Below are 24,722 nucleotides of genomic sequence, written 5' to 3'. Positions count from 1 at the left end.
TAAAACTATAGACACGTAAAACTTTTTTGCCCGTATTGGTCATGTACATAAACAGTTAATCTGTTTGTTTTACCACACATAAAATACTAATGCATGTCCAGAAATATTCGCTGTTTTGTAATTTCATACAAGAATATAACCTTCTAAATATTGCGTAAATAAATGACCATACAAAAATCTGTATTTTTAAGGTTATTTTATTCTGTCTGTAAATAAGTGATATCCTATAATATAGTTAAATTAGTATAATATAATATAGTACTTTGTGAAAACATTATACCGCACATAAAATTGTATATTACGTATAATAGTATAGGCATAGCTAAGATATTGTATCTTTGAGTAATCAACCAGAAACTTATTAATACTTTAAATCAGGCTTGTACAATGTTTTGAAATACATCGTTATTATAATATAGTATATTGATATTTAATAACGAGTAAAATAAGTAATTTATTATAAACCTAATCGAACCTGTAACTTAATTCAAGTATCTTATAAGCACTACCTACCACGGTAATTGATTATATTATAACCTATACGAGTATGTCATAGTACCTTTAGTGCGTTTTTGAAAATATATAAATATTATAAGTATGTGAAACCAAATTAAAATAGATTTTCTTATTTAATTTCGTAAATTTGAATTAGGGAAAATGGTTAAATTTTTTTCAGGTAATTCTAAACAATCATTTGAATGGAGCGATGTCATATAATTAGTATTTTGTGTTCAAATAAACCGACTTTTTAATCTTCTCCCATACCGAGAGTTAAATTATTTACTAAAATACATTATGTTTATAAAATGTATTAAAATCCATTATAATTAAATCTGCGCATTGTATAACTATGGTCTATATGTATAAGGTATTAAGGTATGTCTATTGTATTATAATATGACTACAATAGATGATACAAACACACAGTTATTACAAATGTTTAAAATAACACTATAAGCTGATATTGAAGTATACAATTACGATATGTCTCCAACGCACTATAAAAATATATAGGTCGTAGGTAGTTACAATACATTTAAAAACAGAATACATACTTTTTGTGTCTAAAATTTTTATGTGGTTTATGAAAATAAAACTTTGAATTTAAATCAATGAAATTTAATTATATTAACCTAACATAACCCCGAGAATAATAAAACTATAAAATACAACAAAAACAAGTAGATTTATTAGTGCATTAAAACGTTTAAACGCTTTTTATTTTATTTTTAAATAACTGTTATTTCTATGGTTTTTTTGTTTGTTTGTATAAATATATTTATGTATTTTAAACTATAAGTATGAGTCTACGCCATGAAGCATAATAAACCTTTTTACGTACCTATATACGTATTACTTAAACAATATTATCAGTTGACCGTTTGGTATAATAATATGTACACACAAAACTTTTATGATATGAGTGGTATTATTTCATGGACGTGCTGTATGGCTTAAACTTTTCGAGTGCACACGAGAGATAATTCTTTAATCAAGGTTCATAATAATTTATTTCACGATGTTACTTTTAGTTTTTCTATAATTTCTAAATGGGTAACAGCCGAACGGTGACTATATCTATTGTAGCTTTAAATCAACAATAACAGTTTCGATTTATTTACCGAAATCGTTTTCAATTAAAATGTTGAATTATCTTTATGTCATTTTTATACGTAGATAGGTGCTATAGGTAACTAGGTAAGTACTCTTAGGTAACAATATTATTGTTTACACTATAAACGATTCTGTAAATATGTGAACGAGCATTGTAAAATATTAATAAACACCATACAGCTAAGTACTATATAGTTTATTTATGTTTCTCTTATAATTATTATTGCTTCCAAGAGAAATTATATTGTTTGTCTTTATTAATAACATACATACAACGACTTAGACATATTTTAATTGTATTCGCTGGTAGGTATAGGTATCTTAAATCTTACAAGAGTTTCGAATATATATGTTCACGTGCAAAACGCAAATACAGTTATGTAAATATTTAAATATACTTAAATTATATTGTACGAGTATGGTATGGTAGATTGTGTCGTATAATATTCTGCACTTTTGTAAGAAGTCAAAATAACGCTAAATACAATAGTATAATGTGTCAAACAAACTGCAAAGTATCACGCAATTAATTTTTAACGTCTGTCAAGAACAAACGAATAGATTAAAATATAACAATACTATGATCATGGGCTTATTATAATAAATACTAAAATATTTTTTAATATTCTTTTATATCGATATTATATCTAGATACGTTCAAATTCGTGTTTATTGTAAATTTCGATATTTGGATTTGATATTATTACAGCCTTTATATTAATTGCAAACGATTTTTTTTAGTCACTTTATATTATAAGTAATTTATAATAGATAAATATAATGTACAAATAAATATGTATATTATGTACAAATACAATTCGTTATTTGATCATTAATCAACGCCAAACGTTTGTTTTAAATAATATTAAACGATACCTATTTGTTAATATGTATTGGCTCAAATTAACTTCAATTCACACGAGTGTATAGTAAAAAAGTTACAACCGAATAATATCATACACTTTGATGAAAAATAACTAAAAAATATCAATTAATAATACACATATTGTAACAAATAATAACATTTAATTACTATTAAATTTTATCAACGCATTTCATACAAACAAATATTATTTCGTGCGTAGAGAAATAAACCATCACAATAATACTCGTTTATCCGTTCTAAGTATGATAATAAAGAACATATATTATTTTTTTCATAATTATGGACATCGTGGTCATTAGGAATTTTGTGACTTCGTTGTTCGAACTTTGGTTAACGACTAACATATGTGTGTGATGGGGGGGGGGGGGTAGAATTAATTAAAAGTCTCCATAAATGAATAAATTATTATGTTGGTTATCAATTGTAGAGTGTAGAAAATAAAAACAAGAAAAAATAAATAAATTGGAATGAAAATTGGTAAAATAAAAATACGTATAGTAGACCGAATTGCCCGGTCGCTACAAATGCGTTATTCGTTTTAATTAAAAATACACAGAATATAATTGCTTTGCTATCACGACCTAAAAAAAAAAAAATAAATAATAAATAAATAAAAATACGCATTGGTTGTTGCACGCAGTACTTTGTGTCAATACTACACGAAGCCTCGGCACGTGCTTTTCCGAGTGTTTCGTCTATTAAACCGATATTGGAATTGAATCCCTTTCGTTTCGTAAAGTACAGTCTACTATTTATTGTTCATACTCGTCTTTTTTAATTATTTTTATTTTTTGTTTGTTATTGATGTATAACATACTCTATATAGTTAAAAATAAAGAAATAAAAACCCAAAAATTGTAAGTAAGTAGGTATATGAATATTTTTTTAATGTTTACCCGTTATAAATCTGTATTCAATGCATTGTCATTGTATAGGTATACTGCAAACTTCGTATTTATGAAAAAAAAAAACGTAATTTCAAAATTAGGGTATCGTTTCTGCGATCTGTGTAAACTTCTAACTTTGTATATTATACTATACACTACAGACGTATACGCTATACACTTTAAATGTATCACGGTTCTCGGTAGTTGTATAATTTGTTAGAAATTAATTTAAATTTTTATTTGTAAAACGGTTTTAATTAAATTACTTTTAAGCCCTTGTGACCCATATTTCATAAATGTATGTGAAAACAAAAAAATGTAAATGTGTTCGCAAATTGTGATTTCCTCTTACCAATAAATGAGCTATAAGCAATGGTAAACGTAAGAACATTATTATTGCGTGTACATATTATTATTATAATTGTAAAAAGGGTATTAAGAAAAAATGCGAGTTCTAATTAAAACAAAAGGTACCTATTATGATTTTAGTAGTTCGTGGTACATGCGATATATATATATATTTGACCAAAATTGTATAAGTCTTGCACAAACAAATACTTTCAGAGTTTTATCTACCTACCTATTATTCTTTGTTTTGTGTTATGTATACGTAGAGTAATGTATTATAATAATAAAGTGATGTTATAGTATATTATGCAAAACGTTTAAATGAGTTGTGCATAATAATATATTATGTACGATAAGTTAAAATGCTATTATTCGCAACATAATCGAAATATTTACTTAATTCTTATCTTACAACAAATAAATATAAGGGTTAATTCTCTTTCTAAATGAAACTAAAAGTATATAAAATAATCTGTAGTGACAGGGTTTACGTTTTAAAGTTTTATGATGGAAATTAAATTAATGTTTATTGTTTAAAACTCTGAGTGGATGAGCAATGAAGATTGGTTTTTCAATGACGTGTTTTTTTATGTATGCAACCAATGTTTAGTGTTGAAAGAGTGCTTTAAAAGTGTTATGTTTTAACTTAGTTTATTACATTAAAAATTACCAATAAAATGTTTTTTATTATTCACGCTTTTAAACTAAGAATAATTGTCATTTGTGAAAAAAAATAAGCTGAAAGTTTACTTAAGAGTTACGACCTTATTAAATCAATTTTCAATAAAACACTATTATACTCAATAACTTAACTAGGTATAAATAAAATCATACTAAGTATTTAGATGTTAGGTTAAGCTTGTTGATTATTGTTTCAGAAATTAGAAAATCGATTTAAATGGAACAATAATTATTATTATTGCTTTTAAATTTAACATAATAATTCACCATTATTTTGCACAGTTGTGAAAAATTTACTTCAAGATCTGAATACGATTTCATATTATTTTCTTTATTAATTTCAAAATACTGAAATAATAAATTATTTAAAGGTAATACAGATTAACATAAAAAAAAAAAATACCGATAAAAGCATTTAGTTTTCAAACCAAATTTGTTTTATAAAACATTAAAGATATTTTAAGTAGTATCTAAATCTTCTTATGCTATTGTCGTTATTTTTGTTTATAAACATGTACTCATATTTTTAAAGTTCCATTTAAAACAACATCAAAAACAATAAAATAAATATTATAAATAATAAAATACAAATAAATACGGTTTCATTGTCGATGACATTGTACCCGTAAAAAGTTAAGTATTTCAACCGTATTGTTGTAAATGGTTTAATTCTCATTATTGCGTTATTATGTAAATTATATTCCTTTTTTTAAATATATATATATACATATATATCATACAAATCGGCTTAATTTGCTTTTATTTGTTCAGTGTAAAAAAAAAAAAAAACTTTGTGTATTATTGAAATATTGTATTATTATATTATTACAAATTATAATTTTATAGTATCATTAGCAATCCTGTTGAATTATTGAATATTATGTCTGCTCGTGGATGACAATTTGTTTTTTTTAAATAATGCATAATAAATAATATTTATTGTATTTATACGTACCTATATGTTAACTATTTCGTACACAATTTATTATTAAAATATATTACGTAATAAGTGTATGTAAAACCTGAATTCATCGCATTAATATATGACAACGTTTTAGTATTGAATCGTTAAAAATGTACATAACATATGTATTATATTACATCGGATTTGTGAAAACGTCGATGGGGCAGTCCGTTTTGGGAGATTAAACGATATTAATAGTTCGTAAGAGATTATTTGATTACATATTATATAGTTCACCGTATCCGTCGTAATCGATTAATGTCATTACGCGCCTAACCCTCCTCCAATAGTCCGATCCAACGTACGAATAGTAAATTTGAATAATACGGATAAAGGAATACACGCTATATGTTATACGTCACATGGCCGAATTTACGGACGGACAATATACATTCATACTGTGTGCAGATCGAGTGTGTGATTTCACAACAGTGTATTATTTTACAGCATATAAGTATTAAACACATATAATACGTCATATCGTTTTGACGAGGATAATAATTTAACTAATAACACATACCTAGTATTGGGTTTTTTAATAAAACATAAGTATTATTAAAAAAATAAAAAAAAAAAAAATGAAATTTCCGGAAAAATTTGAACGTCCACTCCGCCCGCCCGACATACGCATACCTAGGGTAGGCTCATACGGAACGACATACTTCGATTATACATTCATAGGTACATGTGCGTGGTGAATGACGTGCAATTTCCCACTTGTGAAAACAATGATAATGTGTGCGTAAAATTGTTATAATAATTATTATTCGAATATAATACTGCAAACATGACGTGTGGTTGCAGGGTAGGCAGTGGTGATATGTGCTCGTTTCATTGGGTCGGTGCTATCGAAAAAAGCTCAACGGGCCACCACCCGTTAATAATAATAAACGTATATCGTATACATATTATTATAATAATACATATATATATATATTATTTACGTATGTGCGCTACAACAGCTACGCGCACGAGGGTTCTTTGTTTATGTAATATTATATAAGCAAATTAGAATCTAATAACAATTACGGGCCGCCGTCCAATCCAATTGATATTCACCCTTTAATTGTTTGTGTAAAGTTATTTTTTTATGTAAATGAGAGCATTTCGGAACAATTGGCGGCGGCGGCGGTGGTAAGGGATGGTAGTAGAACTGTATTTGGGGCGGGGTTGACGGTGGCGAGGAGTTTAAATTATGTAGTTTTGAAGTGCACGCAGGTAAATAATAATTGATATTAAGTTTGCGAACGGGACTAAGGTCGATATGCGGAGCGGGCGGTAAAGTTACTTTTGTGTGAGGAAATGGCGCTATGTGTGTGTGTGTGTATTTGTGCACGCGCATGCAAATGAATATAATATAATATTATTCGTTGTACCTGTGATTTTGTCTGGCAGGGAGAAGTGTGGCTAAAGGGTTATGCACAGGAGGTGGTGTTTTTATAAAGGCGTGGTATATATTACCAGTTGGTACTTGATTATTATTTTCCTATTGGAGTTGTGTCAACCTTTCACTTAGATACATTTATATTATATAAGTGTGTATAATAAAAGCAATTACAAAGGCGCACGTTGGAGACGAACATTTTCAATCAAACATTTTCCACGTTTCAAATGAGAATATTCTAATTACAATTATTATTACATTTATCTTATGCGCCTTTGGTATAATGCTGATAAAAGGCTATAGTTCTATGAATTATACTGGTAGTTTTTTTTTTTGTACACACCGAAAATTTTTTTTCTTTATACATCAAAAATTATATTAATATGCATCAGATTGTGGAGTAATAAATCTATTTAACATTTATATAATCTATCGTTTATTTGATAATAACTATTAAATCATTTTAATACTAAAATAAAAATTAATCAAATTAACTATTAATTTAGAAACATTAACATTTTAGGGTTTATTGTAAAATTACAGATATTATTACGTCGAATTAAAATAATGTTAATTATAAATGTTAATACTTACGTACATGATGTAATTTACATTTTTTTTTTTTAGAAACTAAAACATACAAATCACAAATGTGGCTTAAGTTTTCGTTTAATTTCAAAAATTTATATTTGTTTAAAACATGACGATATAAGGGCTGGATGTGAAGTAAAAATTATTCTTAAAATAATATAGTTTTACGAGTTTTATACACAACGACATTAATTGTCGCTCGGATCACATCTATATATGGTATTTTTTAATTTGTTAATCTCAACTTTAACTGATAGAAGTTCATGATGCCACATTTTATAGTAACAAAAAATAATAAAAAAAAAAAAACATGATAGCAATAAACTTGATTATCGTGTATTTTAAGTTAAATATACGTTGTTGAACTGTAATTTATAATTACTAAGTTTTACAAATTACTTAATATAATATGATGATTTTTGAATCATCTTCTATAATTTTTTATTATACTCGTATAATATTATAATAGTTCATTCATTTTTTTTAAAATTACTTTTGTACAATTAGGTTTACAAAGTAGTAATAAAAACCACTATTTATACGTATTTATAATTTTCATATACGAAATATTCACGATAAACTGTACACAAATTGAATTATTTTCAGTGCTATGTTCTAAGCGTAAAAATATAAGCTGGGTAAATAGTAACATTTTTCGACTATTATTCGATAATAATCAATAATAATATCAATATAATGTCGTAGTAGCCTCTAATTTTCATAAATATTATACATTTAAATAAAAAATTTGGTATATTACTAAGGTCTAAGACAGTTGCTTTTCATAATTTACAAATTGGTCAAACTCAAAAATATGGCACATAAACAAACAATGAAATTGGTTTAATTTGCATTATATCGATCTAATTTTCAATATAGTCTGTTGGTATGGAATGACGTCCAAGATAACACCTTAAATCCACTATAATAATTAATCAAAATAATATTGTTAAAATTCGTTTATAGAGATTTATGAATAAAATCATAAAGGACTTAGTCTATTATCAATAAGTTACTTAAATAAAAAATCATTATGTTCTTATTTAAGAAATTTAAATCACATAATTATCAGAAGTTGAGTTACAAAAGATAATTGAGAAATTGTGATTTGACGGCTAAATATGACAATAAATCTTTTAGTCGGCCTTTTGTGAATTATTTAAGCCTAACCATTTTCAGTTTTATGTCTTTTAAAATTAAAAAAAAAAAAAAATCCCTAGGGAAAAATTTCTTATATTAAATGTTTAGTATATAGATGTTTGTTTTTGGAATTTGATAATGACGTGCGTTAATATTAACTGTTTAAATTTTTTTTATTTTTTTTTTATACGTATAGCAATTAATGTATTTTTCGTTAACATGTTCTATGTAGAATATTATTTTTTAAATATTTACTTGTAATATTTAAATTAAATTTATTTTGTTTTTATTTGATTTGTAGTATTGTCATTCATGTAATGTTTAAATTAATTATTATTTAGTATATATATATAATTCTATATCTCCAACACGATCTGCATAAGCTTACAGGGGGTAGGGTTAATTAAATCTGTAACTGAGTTTATTATATATAATCTATTATATGATATATGTTTGATTTTTTATAAAATATATAAACTTCTTTTATATAAAACTATACACCGAGTAAATGTTTATAAGTAAAGTTATGTAATATATTATTTAATTCAAATATTATCTACAAATTTTGCAACGGTGGTTATCAAGTTTTATCGGTTTAGGCAAATGTTTATAAGACATCGAAAGGCAAAAAAAATAAGAAAAATACATACGTAAAGGATACGTATTATTTATAATTTACACTATACTGCTTGTATTGTAGTTATGTAAGTTTGAACATCTAGTCTCGTGTTATACATGCCGTCGACCTTATACCTAATGATCGGTATCAGAACGGGTGAGCTGCTCAGAAGCCTTTGCTTTTGGAGTGCACTATTTCCATACTGCTCACCCGCACCTGAAGACTGTAAAAGACGGCCACTTAATTAAGTCACGCCAATTAATCCCGTCGAAAAGCTTATCACAGACCTCCTCCTCTCGCCGGCACCCCACGCAACGGTGGGTTTTATTTTTATTCTCACTCGCGCTGCGATACCCATCATAAAATATATCGGCCCGCACTGCAATATAAAATCATATACCATATACAGGTATATATTGTGTGCACGCGATAGTTTTCCAAAAGTTTTATACCACCGTCTATATATATATATATATATACATACATATAATATTGTAGGCATTGTATACCTATGTAAGAACTGCACCGTTTCTCATCATAACTACGTATAGCGCATTATTGTTGGTATATTATACGTACTTACGGACGAGACTCGTTGCCGTGCTTTGCACGTAAAATTCGGTATTAACAATTCGTACAATATTGTATGTGATATTGTTATATTATTACGGTGTTGCAATACAGAGCGTTCGTAATAGTTTCACGTTACAAATAATATCATACCCGGTTGCATTCTATGCTGTGCTCATAATCTGTGCACGATTTATGTTATGTGTGATTAACATATCCCCGAACACGGGGTTAAGTGTAGTCGGGAAGTGATTCCGCTGCGAAATTCAGCGTTTTACGATGAAAAAAAAAAAAAAAAAAATGATAAAAAGCGTTTCATCATCAAAACATGTACGGAATTCCTCGGATTACATTTTTTTTTGCATTTTTTCATCGTGATATTTCAAAAATATAAGTTACATTTTTGTAATTCTTCAAAAGCTTATAATATTAAAATTATTTTAATAACACTGTTGGGATAAAATATTATTATAGTATTCTATTTATCGCGCACCTGCACGGTTAGTATTACGAACGTATTAAATATGCAATATGCAAGTGCACGTGTTTGTATATGAGTATGAAACGTACACGTTGGCCGATGCGTGAAATTAGTGGACAGCGTATACTCGCGATGACCATTTATACCGAACGTTATGTTATACAATATTACAGGTAATGTGTGTTATGATTTATGTGAAATTTTGTTATGTTGACATCAATGAATATTGATGAGTATACTTAGGTGCATCTATAAACTATCGTATAAACGTTTCGACACAATACTTTAATTATAATTGTGCACGGTTTTAAACTATTCAGTTACGATAGTCTTGCACGCATGCACAAATGGAAATTCAATGTAGAACAGTAATACATATATACGAGTATATAATATATTACGTAGGTAATTTCATATATTTTTTTGAGTCTAGGGCACTAATATACTTTGTACATAAATATAATACTATAATATGCATCATATGTACATTACGTATTACGTAACTAGATGTAATGTACTTCAATACACTTGCGATGTCCAAGTGTTGTATAATGTTCTCATGGTGCTAATACCTAGTCAAGTGTTTGAAAGTTGAGTGTCATAAAATTGAATCTTATAAAATGCAGTTTCATAAAAATCATTTGTAACGAAAAAATTTTTTTTTATAATTTATCAGAAAAATGATATAGTATAAAAGTATTTTTTACATCGCATTTTTTCATAAATCATAACAATATTAATAGGTACTAAAATATAATATATCCATTTATACATTTATTAGGTAAGTATGTTATATTAACATTTGGAAGAATAGTAGGTGAAAATAATGGTTAGTACAATTTGAGATTTGAAGCAATATTTATTAAAGACTATTTTATGTTTCATTATAATTAAGTCTATTCTATTATATTTTATAAATATTTATAAACAAAAAAATTAGATTTATATTCATTTCTGTAAATGTTTTGTTGTTGATCTGTTATTAAATTTTAACGTTTTAACAAAATCAATAAAATATCTGTTAGACAATATTAATGACTGGTGCTTTTAAACATTAACAATTAGCTATGTTAAAATGAAACAAATATAAATGTTTTTATCATATGTTGAAAATTATGTTTTAGTTTTAAAACAAATTGATGTATTGTCATTCAATCTTGTAAAAATTTTAATTTTAAAAAGTAAACATTCCTAGCTAAATATTAAGGTGGAATTTGTGATTTAAAAACTAAGCTTGCACTCAAAATTACACATCAGTTGTTTTTTTAGTGAATATATTATTATGTATTATAGCTTAGCAATTTAACAAAATATTTTGAACACCATTTGTTAATTTAGAATATAGTAACTAACAAGTAACAAATCAAAATTTTAGATATGTTGACAAACCAAATGTAGCGTGATTGGGTATATTTACCTAGTTAGTGTTCAAATTTAAAACAAACTTTGAGCATTTGATATCCCTAAAGAGATAGTACTTTTGGACATTTAAGTGAAAGGGAGATTTACTTTAAAAATTTGTTTTGAAATATATAAGCGCTATACTTATTATATTTTAATAAGGATTAGACATCTAACCTATAATATTTATGATAATTTAAATATGTGAAAAATGTTTTACGTCAAATTTGTGTAATAATCAATAAAATTACAATAATTTAACCAATTTTTTTAATTTATAAATTGATCTTTGAAATTGTCTGTGATATCGAAATTTATTCAGTTCACTTAAATTATCGTTGTAAGTCCCAATCAATTTTGATTTACATTGTTAAAGTTCATACGAAACGTCAGGGTTATGGGTTATTATAGCTTTTTAGTTTTTATTTATGTTCAATATATATCATTTCTAACTTATAAACTTATAATATATAACTTACAATAAAAAAAGTATTTACTATACATATATAAAAACTTACATAATATTACGTATTTATTACTTATATAGACCATAATGTTTTTGCACAAACCTGTTACGACATCAGAAAAAATAATATCCTAACATGTGGTAACTAAAACTAAATATTTTTGCTCAAATTAATTTTTCATCTACAATTATTTTATCAACAAATGCATATTTAACCCATACAGTGACCTATTCATTGATACACATGCCACATACCGGTACTTAATTGTCTATTTTTTTAGTTAATATTCGATGTTAGAGTTTTTATTTTTTATATTTTTTTATACGTAAATAATGATATATAATTATATTACGAAACAAAATATTTTATTTAAAATTTTGTCTATAAAAATTGAATTTAAAATGGGTAGTTATAAATTATAATTATTAATGTTATATAGTTAAATAGTTATGGTGGATTTGAAAATCAATATCTCTTTTATACTCGTAATATGTGAGTATATGTCGTACATATATTCTATTTTATGACTAAAATTTTTGATATAACGTATGTCGATTAGAGATTTAAAATATTATTTAATTTTGATATTTGCAGTGAATTTTCCGTTCGATTTTTAATAATATCAGATAACATACTATAGTCTAGCCATATAATTGGAAAACAATTTTGCTTATATATATATATATATATATATATATATATATACACACATTATACATGCATACAAAGTGAGTATGTAGACGCACTTATATAATACTGATTATGTTTAAGTAATGTATACATGTATATATATATATATATATATGTATATGTATGGATATGCATCCATATATGCGGTATGTGTAATGTATAATGTATATAAAATGTACATATTTTATATAATATATGAATATTATATGTGTTATTAGGTAGGTATACTATATTCTTTAGTGGTGTTATACAATATATACACTATATAGGAACATAACGTTTAATGAGAAAACTTTGTTTCTGCCGTTGAGTGATAATTTGAATGTGGCCGCCACAAACCGTATTGGAAATGATGAAAAGTATGAGACCGTGAAATTATGTTTTATACTTGAAAATTGAATATTGTCGAGACGTATTGGGGAATTAATTATTATTCTACAGGGACCTTCTCATAATTTCAATGGCTCTAGAGAGGGAAGTTGCGTATATTTCAATAACAATAGCCGTGTTCTACAATTAGCACTCAATATTTCATCTCACACGTGAAAATTTCGATTAATTTCAGACAATATTATGTAATACGCACCAAATGTAAGCAGCCAGCTAAAAAATGTTTATAATTACACAATTTCTAAATTATTGTAATAATATTATTATTAATTTATACACGTAAATTATTACACTCCCAATTCTTGACGTACCTATCTTATTCTTTTAGGTTTATGATTTTACTAAAGTCTTTGTCACCATCAAAGTGTGACACTTTTCCACATTTCTCTTACACGAATAATAAATGTTCATCAAATCTCCTATATTCAGTTTCCTTATGTCTCGACTTACATCGTCAAACTATTGTCTCTTTGATCTATTGGTCTACTTCTTAATATTTTCCCCTCTAAGTTAATATTTTATGATTACATCATAGTCAATATTTCATATTTTCTTATAGTGTGTCTGCTATACCTATTTGAAATCCATACTGGCGTTCTCTATTATACTCTTCTATTATGAGTGTCAATCTTTTTAATAATATCCTTTAAAATATCTTGTACGTTGTATTTATTAGGGTAATTCCTCTGTGCCTACTAAATATATCTAAACAGTGTAATATTATGATTTATTTATAAAATGATAATTTTATTTGTATATAAAGTGGAAGGAAGGAATATATTGACCATAATACAAGATAATATAATATAATTGTATATTTTAAATATCAATTGGGGTTTAAAAGGACTTGTTGTACGTGAAAATATGCGGATAGAAGCTATATTTGAAATTTAAATATTATAATACACTTAATTATTTTATTTACTTATGTTGTTTTTTAAAATATCTACTGTTTTAGTAGCTCTCGTTTAAAAAAATGATTTGTCAACAGGTTGTCGTAAGACGCTGCGCATACTGAATCTAAAATTAAAATAACTTGTATCGTTTGTTTTATTTTGTATAACAAATAACAAAACTTACAAAACACTTGCATATATTTTTACATTTTCTGTTTTTGTTTACAGGTGTTGCAAGCAAACAGGGACACGAATACAATAGTAGACAGGTCTTTGGTGCCAGCAATCATAGCATCGAAAATTCGTTTAGTGCCTTACAGCGGACAGCCACGTATGGTTTGCCTTCGAGCTGAGATTATCGGTTGTTATCATTACGGTAAGGGTATACTGAATAACAAAATATTATACTATTACACTATAAAGCTTTTAAGGATCACTTCGTTTTCCAAAAGGGTCGTTGATACTTATTGTTAACATGGTTAAAATAAGTTACCTAGAGTCGATTCAGCCGTCAGCTATCATCGACCTGCAGCATGTATCTGTATGTAACAATACCCATACCATCATGCATAATAATAATTTTAAATACCTGTAGATATTTTAATACGAATTGTCATGTATCAAAATAATCATTTACATTCATACAAATAGCGTAACTCATAACTTTGTGAAAATTAAAAAAATAAATAAATAAACCAGCACAAAGCATTACATGATATTATTCGTGGACGTATATTTTATGCGCGTGTGTTTAGTGTATGTTCTGAATGATAATATTATACCAAGGCTGTGCGAATATTTATATGCAGTTATGCACACGTGAAACTTCGAAAATTTTGAATTAATTCATATTATTTTTCAGCGTTTTGAAAAAGTTCACATTTGCATTTAACTTTTTTAAACTGTTACAAGACCACAATTATTTTATTACATGTTTACCCGTGTTCATATAGTTTTATAAACTGCTTACCTATTTACATATTATATATAGCTTATAGAAAATACGTGATTTTAAGCTCGCCATTAAAAATGCGTGTACTTTCATCGATATCATAATACGATTACATAAGTTTGCGTTCAACCAGTAAAAACACCCACTATAATTTATTGTTCAGTATTTTAATAAATCGATTTAACTAATTAACCGTGGCAACGTGAAAAGTTTGTATTGTTGTAAATGTATAATAAATTCAAACAAGTATAAAAATATATATTTGTTATTAATTGTCAGTTTAGTTTTCTAGGAAAATGCCGCATTGTGAGAGTACCTGTTTTAATCTGGATTATAATTTTTAACTGCTTGTAATAGGAGGATGTTATTTAGTTTCATTTATCAGGTTATTACTGACTTTATAATATTTTAGTTAATTCTTCATATTGTTGGGATTTTTACCAAGAGTTTTGAGTTTACTATTCTTAAGAATTTGTTTTGGGGAATTCGCAATTTTTTTATGTCCACTCGGAAGACAGCAGTCTATACTGAGCATGTGTAAATTAATAATAGTTTAGTTATGGTGTTGTATATTAGTAAAGAACATTTAAACTGTTGATTTAAACTGTGGTTTAGTAAAGAGTGTAAGATTTTCATTGGATATGTTTTTTATTGATGTGAATTTTCGAGGTTTTTTAAAGTTATTGAACTATGTGTTTAATTATAATTTTAAAAATATATATTTTATTATAATATAGAAAAACAACAAAATAAAATACTATATAAATAATAAATATATCATGGTAAAATTAAACTTTGACGATTAAAAAAATATATTTTTATAAAGAAAATTGTTTGAAATTTAAAATGCGTTATTTATTAATACTTTTATAGTAAGATCTTATGCAATATTCTATTAACCATAAATGACGTGTGTGTTGGTCTCAAACATTTGTAATTGCTGTTGGTAGACTCTTAATTAGTGATTTCTTTGTTGATTTGATAAACTCTGATATTTGAATCTTTAATTTTTTTGGAATAATTATTCATGAATTTTTTTAATTATGTAATTAATTCAAATTTTAAATCAAAATACTGAACAATTATGTAAGTATTTAGCGTATAGTAACTGATTTTACTAGGCAATTTATATATTATATATAAGTATCTATGGTGAGTTATGTGTATTTTATGATATTTCTTTTTCAAAAATAATAAAAAAAAATTGTAAGACTTAAAAAATCCATAACAAAAACTAAATACTGTATTAAAATACAATTTAAAATTAAAATTGCATATTTTTAGATATCTTATGCAACAAAAATTAAAAATATTATGTATTAGGCATATGGGTACATATGTGTTAACGCAATATGTCATTGAGTTTTGATAGTACCTATAAATAAATTTAATATGTTAATCTATTTATTATATTTTATTCCAACTATTAACATATATTATATTATACAAATTTGATGAAGAAAAAGTAATAATTGAGGAACTTTAAAAAAGTCAACAATTTTATCTATGATCAAAAAATAAAAACAAGAACAACCATGGGCGTTCTCACGGGGGAGGATATGGGGGATAGATCCCCTCCCAAGGTTCTTTATTTTCTTAATCTTAATTTAGCTAACCTAACCTAATCTTATGGCTTATTATGTAACTATTTTTTTCATTCCCCTCCATTGAAATATCCTGAAAACGTCTCTGAGAACAACGTTCTTATTATTACTACAATACTCGTAAATTGCAATATCTGCCAATTATCGTGTAAAATGTAAGAATTATCCAATTTGTAGGCTTTGAAGCGTATATAACTATTATTTAACATAGGCTTATTACTGTTGCATGACTAAGTAAGTATTTAGATAAAAAAAAAAAATCAAAACTATTTTATTCAATACTTATTCTTTTGTCTTCAAAAGAAAATAACTTGAACGATTTACTTACAAGCTCGTTCAATTATTTATAAGATATTTGAAATAGTTAAAAACTTTTGACTGATAAATCTGCACTGATACTCGGTGTTTACATAACTTATAAAATCTTTTTATCTTTAAACTTTATTTAAACACCTTTTTTTATTGGATTAATTGAATTTTGTTCAATATAATATTTTGTTGATGCTTAGGTATATCATATTATACTACTAACGTGGACTACCAATGTACCTAGTTATTATAGTTAGAACCGAAAACTTTTTTTTGTTAAATTTAACGAAAATAAAATCAAGGTTAATTAATTTAATTATAAACTGTAGAGATTTTAAATTTTGAAACCATGACTGAAAAACAATTTTATGTAGTTGAATAATGAGATTCACTATATTGCATTCAACTCGGGCTGTTCATAGTGCGCAAAATGTTTTAATAAGTATTCAGATTTAAATTTCACATCCATGACAGATTTTCGTATTTTAGGAATTTGTACTATTTAGTAACTCTAAATATTTATAACGAACACCTTAAGGATGTCGTGAATAAACTTCTCTACGGTTAACGAAACAGCAGAATATACAATTTTATTTCCAGCAAAATATTAGGTACTCTCTCTAAGTAATTTGTTATTTAATTCTATGTTGACCTAGTTATACACGGAGTAGTATGCGATGAGATGAAAAAAAAATTGCTTGGGATATCAACTTCTCGTTAGGTTTCATCAAAAACATAATAGAAATGATATGTGTTTTATAAGATAAGATAAGCAAACTGCGTATAATATAAACAACAATAACAATAAAAAAAACAAAAAAAAACACACATACAATATATCGTTATAAAAAAATTTATTGGATAAATTAACATAATGAATATTTTTGTTTATATTTTACAGAAGGTGTAATCAGCTATTCGGTAATACAGGGTGATGTAAAAGACACGGGTTACGACGGTCGCGAGGAAGGCGGTATATTGGTCGGCGGTATAGGACAGCTCTGCGACGGTCGATACGGAATTGATGAACCGTTCGTGAAAAGTAAGTCAGCGATAATAACAATATTTGGTTATAAATTTACGATGTACATTACGTACGCATTTTGTACACTGTTTATTCGTTACCGGTGATCGATTTCCAATGCTATTTTTAGAATTATTTTTTCTCCGCCACTTAACAAAGTCGTTTTCCACAGAGTACAACGAATGGGTAGGATGGAAAAACGATACTATGGGCTATGGGTCATCAGTAGAAATGACTTTCGAGTTTGACGTCGTCCGGAACTTCACCGCTCTGTACATGCATTCCAATAATGACTTTCGTCAAGGTGTACAAGTAAGTTTATTTTCACTTAAATCTATTAATTTCGACGAGCAAAATGTAAAGTAGAAATCAATTTAATTTTTTTTTTTTTCATGAGTATAATACAACATTATTTTATTATGTGTGATATGATGTGTTTCAATATTAAACTCATTTTATCACGTTCAACTAGTATTTTAAGCTCTTCTAATTGTAATACATCAATAATAATAATGAATGACAGAAGGCCACTTTATTGTATTCCTATAGGCTTTTATTATATATACAATATATATATATACATAATAATAAGTACCTAAATTGTGTTTTTTAATTTTTTATATTAGTCTGTACAGTGTACGTACATGCATAGTAAATACGCGATTGATATTTTATCAATTAAAATTATAGACAGTTACGTTTACTATATATTATATAGTATTATGAAAATTAAGAAAAAGAAATAATTTTTTTTTTTTTTAATAAGATTGACTATTTGTTAGTTTAAATTATTGAACAGAACGTTTTATTTCGACAAATTATTTTATTTTATTTAAAATTTAACGTTATTTACGACATTTATTAATTTGAAATTCGTGATCAATAGTGCCAATATCGCTTTCATGACTTTCGACAATTAATATGGTTTTTATTAGTTTTTAAAGTGTATAAGTTTGTAAAAGTTTTATAATTTATTTTCAATACATCAAAATTACCTTCTTGAAATAATATCATATAATACATCAACAATTTTCTTTGACATATTTTTTTTTATTTATTTATTGGTATTGTGGCTACAGATAGATAAAATGAAAAAAAAAAATTATATTATTGATTTTAGTCACTAAAAAATACGTTTTGTTCAAAGTTATATAGTTATTTATATCAAAAAAAAAAGAAAAAAAAAAGAAGAAGCTATTTATAAACAATTAACTATATGATACAATTATTATGTTTCTAATAAGTATTATTCAACTTTATTAAATTTAGATAAATTTTAAATGCTTTCAATTGATATATATATATTTCCGTTTTAATTTAACTATGTAAATTTTTTTTTGATCCAATTATAAAAACCAAAAATAAAACAATGAAAGTTGCTAACCATTTTTAAAAACGCTAATAAGTGTTGTATAGATATTTAAAAATTCATTTATCTATGGAGATATAGAAAAATATGAAATTCATTTGCAGAGCAAATTTCCAGTTATTTACGCTTACACTATTCGTAAAGTTTTCGAAATTCTGTCTTCTACCTATACATATCATATCGTATAGTAGAAGACGTTGTTATCGCTTAATTAGTTAGATATTTGTATCAACAGTACAATATTGTTAACATCACTTTCAGTTTTAAAGGGCCAATTATATTTACAAATTGATCATTATTATTGTATGTTATTTTTACATGACTGCCGATGATGATACATTGCATTACACGAGTTTAGGTCAATAAGATTACTTATAGGTAATACGTTTCAGAATAAATGTGAATCACCTACCAATTTTTATTTAAAACCTGTTGTTATTAAAATTCAAAAATTAACATGTTAAAAATTAAATTAAAATAAGTCCAATAGTTATTAGACTAATCTTTTAATAAATATTGAATTTTTTTTTTTTATCATAGTAACGTTTAATTTCCAATTAGTAGAATCGTGAATTTAAATGTATAATAAACCTTTTGAAAACAAAATTATTATATTTTCAACATTTTAATACTATTGATCACTGAGCAGACATAGCGTAATGTTTAATTTTATATCAGTAAAAACAATATGAATACAATGTTGTTTTAACATAATTGGATTATTGTTACACTTTAAATATTGTAATTTAGTAGTTATTATAGAAATGTAATATTTTAATTCCGATGAAATTCAATGTTAATGTTTATGCAATATTGGTTAAAGGAAATAGCATGTATTTTGTACAACGTAATTGAACCCATGATTTATTATAATCCAACATTAATTAAAAATCAATATGAAGGTATATAATATATTAGTAAAACATTTAATGTTTAATTCGAAATTGAATTGATGATACAATACCAATTCGACCTTGAATTGGATATTAAAATCGTTTTTAATGGGCATATAATATCCGTTTAATAATGAAAATAACGAATTATTGTGCTCTGCAGGGCCGTGAAATATATTATGATTTTAAGAAAGGTTAGATACTGAAATTGGAGATCAAGTTTTTGGAATTTATCTTTATTAAATGACTTCGCTAAATTTATTGGGCTTATTTTTATTGTACAAATTTGAAAACTAGATATTTAAAAGCATTGTATTATTCCCTAGAAAAAAATTTTGACTAAGCTAAGCGTTTACACATCGTTCTTAGTTAAAATATCGGTTTAGCTCTTGTGATTTATATTTTTTCTAACCTAAAAAATTAAATTTTGTTAAATATGAGCGTGCTAAAATATTTACAACTATATTTTAATTTGCCAGTGTATAAATATTTAAAAAAAATTAATACGATTATACCAAAATTTGGACGTATCTTACAAATTAATTAAGTACTCATTATATATTCACGTATAGTAATTTCATCCCAGGTTTGTGAATCTTGATGTATATTAACTGCAGTTCTATACTTTTTGTGGTAGGATGTAAATGCCAAGTTGTATCCTTGGTCCCTGGACTGTTCCTATATAACTGAGATATCGTTGTCGTGGGCTATTCTGGTGAAGTATTCACTTTTGTTATGACTGATTTCTTCAATATTTAATTATAAGACGTAGATTTGAGATCCTACGTTTCGAGTCAGTTGACCTTGATAAGAGCTGTTTTGGTGATGAGTGATGTTGTTGATGTTAATTTTGTAGACTGGGAGCTCCATTATATAGACAGATCGGTCGCCGTTGTTGGTAAATATTTAGTCGTCTAAGACGTTGCTTGGGGTACACTACGTGGAAGCGATTTACCTCGATGTCACAAGTACTCATTGACTGACATTGTCAATAATATAATGTTGTACCGTACCCACAGCCCAACTGAAAAACCAATAACATATCTAATTTCCATATAATATTATTAAATAATGTAGTTATTAGTGTTTATTTTGCTTGTGATGAGTCGTAAAGAGAGGTGTTGAAAATCTACTACCAGGTATCATATTTATCAATACGGCTCTGCCAATCATCTAGTACTTATTCGGTGGTTTGGTAAAGGCGGAAGTGAAGTACTTGTAGTCAACCTGCTAATATACAGTGTATTATATAGCTATAACGTCTGCAGTCTTTAACCGCATCTCGAAGGTGATTGAAGTTAGGATTCTGAAAAGATAGTCGATTGCCTCGGGCAGTGATGCGCACAAAGGGACAGACAGACGGCCGTTGCATTTAATGTCAAACTTGTCGGTGGATGGGGGAGGGGGATTCTTACTCTTACACCGTTTGTAAATGGATTCTATTCTATTTCGCGTAAAGCATATTAGTACTATTGAAATTGACAACAACGAATCGAATAAGAAATGAGACAGCCGTATCATACGTGCGCTGTTTTAAATGTATGTGAGCGTGTGTGAGTCAACGACCTAATATGTATGCAAAGTTTCAATAATACGTACAATGTATACAGCACATTATTTGAATCTGTGTATGAAAAGTTTATTTGTTTCAAAGGTATTTCTCGAAAAGTTTGGGAAAACGAAGGTTATTTTTACACACACAAACCATATGTTACATATTATATTTACACGTTTTATATACAACGTTCATAAAGTAACCCATAGACAATTATAACACACACACACACACACATATATATATATACTAGTATTTTCTATTGGAATGTGATGGCGTTATTTTTTGTTTGGTTTTTGAACACAAACACTAAATGTCAATATTTCAAGTTTTTCGACGAGTATAATATAAACACACGAATACAATAATTATAAGCTAATACATTAATTCGAACCACTGGTGCACAAATACAGTCATAATACAGTGTATATTTTCGTTGGTAGTATAGAACAATAAAATTTGAAAATACTTTTTTATATGTATTGTATAGATATTCACATACGTAAGCCAATTAGGTACCAGTAATATATGCGTATAAATATATCGTATATTATAATACAACATATTGCGTTCGTATTGTTTTTTTTCAGGTTTTTTCACATGCCAAAGCCTATTTTAGCGTGGGAGGCGAACACTTTTTTCCGGAACCCGTGTCGTACACGTATCCGGCAGACACCATCATGCCCGAGGCCAGAAACGTCACGGTCAAACTTCACCACCGGACCGGCAGATTTCTCAAGCTGCAGCTGTTTTTTGCCAACAAATGGATGATGATCAGCGAGATATCGTTCGAATCAGGTAAGCCATGTCCTCGCATAAAATACACTCTATATGCATCCAATCACAATATAGATTTACGACGATATAATTATGCCGATTGTCGCTTGCGTTTTGAGGAGAGAAAGTGTTAAGATGTCTCATCGCAGAATGGTACTTCCCATTTTTTTCTTTTTTTTTTTTATAAATTTCGTTTGAAAGCGGCTTAAATCATTTATTGTCGGTAAACTGCCAAGTCCCTTCATCGCGGTTTATTATTTTTTGCCAACCCAATCAATGTAAAACACTGCTCTTAACTTTCATCTATACTCATAACACTATACCAAATTGAAATTATGATAATACGCCCGTACTTGTTCCTGTATAATTATGCCGAAAACTTTATATCTCCTACAGCTCATTCTCGCTTACACTGCGTATATACTATTATCATAATGATATTATATAGTGTGAAACTATACAGGCCTTTGACCGCGACTGTTCGTTAAATACTTGAATAATTTCCTACGAAGCGGCCCGACCGGTCGTGATTATAACCCGAACTCAGGTATTCGGGTGAATTGTTATTAAACTGCGATCGTACCTCAGGTCCATGGCCCACAGCACCTCTGCGGTTTTCCGTGTGACATTACTGCGTACCGTGCCGCAAACACTTGAAAAATCAAACCGATCTGTCGCCGGCCACCAACGCTATCACATTTCCTTCTGCGTAATATTATTATATCCGACGAAATTCTAATATTATGACATGTTGACATCAAATTATAATATCTATAACCAAGCTTTTGTAATAGGTTCGTGGAATGCGTAGAGTGTAACGTAGCATTGTGATATTTTAACATTATTGCAATATTATGCGGAAGTATGCCGAAAAACCGAACGCGTGATATCGATTTTCCGTCGTCATTACTCCGGAATTAACATTGTTTGGTATTTGCGTGCCCAACATTTCGAGCAACTAAATTAGCAGGTAATAGGTACTGCTATAGTCGTTATACCGCGAGCGTGGTAGTGTGTATATCATACCGTCTCTACGTATTTCAATACACTCGCGTTGGTATCGATATTTACATAATTAAAGACGAATAAGTTTGTCTGATTTGCTTATGTCAAAATTAAATTAATTTTTTGTAATGAGTACAAATAATTATGTTATTAAAAGCCTGTAAGGTAGAGAAGTGTAAAAAGGCTAAAATATTTTATACGATTACAGTTAATTTCAAAATATTTATTATGTGTATAATTACATTATACATAAATATATTTTTTTTTATTATTATTTATATTTACTTTTATAATTTTACAAAGAAGCAATTTAGTTACTTTTTGTTGACTGAGCGCTCTCTACCATATAGTAAATAAAACAAGACATTTTTTTTATTGATAAACTATCTCCGAACTGATTTTAAATCGTGCTATCATTGTTTGATATTCAATCAAAATAAATAAATCGAAACACTTAATTAATAACATCTTAAACTGTTATTAGTAAGAAGAGATTTTATTGTATCCATAATACGAGTATACTTTGATATTGGTTTGAATGTGTTACATTTTAATATGATATACGAATGCACAATATACGTTGTGTGTACATGATTTAAAAACTCAATGAATATTGTAAACAAAATATTACTTCCTGAATAATATTGTTTAACTTAAAAACGATTCTAATCTTTCTTTTAAAAAGCTTTTATTTTTGATTTATTTAATCATACTTATATAGTTTTGGTATTTTAAAAACATTGGTGTAATATTGACAAAAATAATCAGTGATTTAAAATCAAGAATTACAACGCATGTAGTAGGTAACAACCGATATCAATTGTATAGATGTGCCTATAACTAAATGAATATTGATCGGACTACCCAGGAACAGATGTCCCGTTTAAAAGTTTTAAACTTGATTAACACGTGAATGTGTTCATTTTGTTTAGTAATAAGAATATTTAAATATTCGAATACTTTCAAGGAACGTAAACTGTACGTATTATATTATATTTTTATAAGACAATATAATTATTTATGTATATTTTATTTTATGAAATTTTGACGGAACAAATATTATAGTAAAATAAAAATATTCTTTACACAAAAACTAATTTAAGACACGATGAAGTCCATAAATGTTACTACTTTGGATAAATTATAATTATTGTATATTGTATGATCATTAGGCGTGTTTGCTTCCGCATAAACCAGAAAATCCATTGAAACTTATAACTAATAA

The 24,722-nt window shown here is 26.9% G+C and overlaps 1 protein-coding gene across 2 annotated transcripts in view; it reads left to right on the top strand.

The window, feature by feature from the left end:
• Nucleotides 1-24,722, top strand: part of LOC112598669 (discoidin domain-containing receptor 2-like) — a 258,298-nt gene that overhangs the window by 160,368 nt on the left and 73,208 nt on the right. The window contains exons 5-8 of one of the 2 annotated variants that reach the window (XM_025345197.1): nt 14,238-14,385; nt 17,776-17,916; nt 18,029-18,210; nt 22,306-22,513. In XM_025345197.1, the coding sequence (XP_025200982.1) occupies nt 14,238-14,385; nt 17,776-17,916; nt 18,029-18,210; nt 22,306-22,513 (679 nt within the window). The remainder of the gene's footprint in view (nt 1-14,237; nt 14,386-17,775; nt 17,917-18,028; nt 18,211-22,305; nt 22,514-24,722) is intronic. The other variant, XM_025345198.1, reaches the window with a different exon arrangement.

Source organism: Melanaphis sacchari, unplaced genomic scaffold, assembly GCF_002803265.2.
Source record: "Melanaphis sacchari strain LSU unplaced genomic scaffold, SCAv2.0 Contig49_pilon_pilon, whole genome shotgun sequence".
NCBI lineage: Eukaryota > Metazoa > Arthropoda > Insecta > Hemiptera > Aphididae > Melanaphis > Melanaphis sacchari.
Note: the sequence above shows the minus strand (reverse complement) of the source record. Positions and strands in the feature narration are given on the sequence as shown.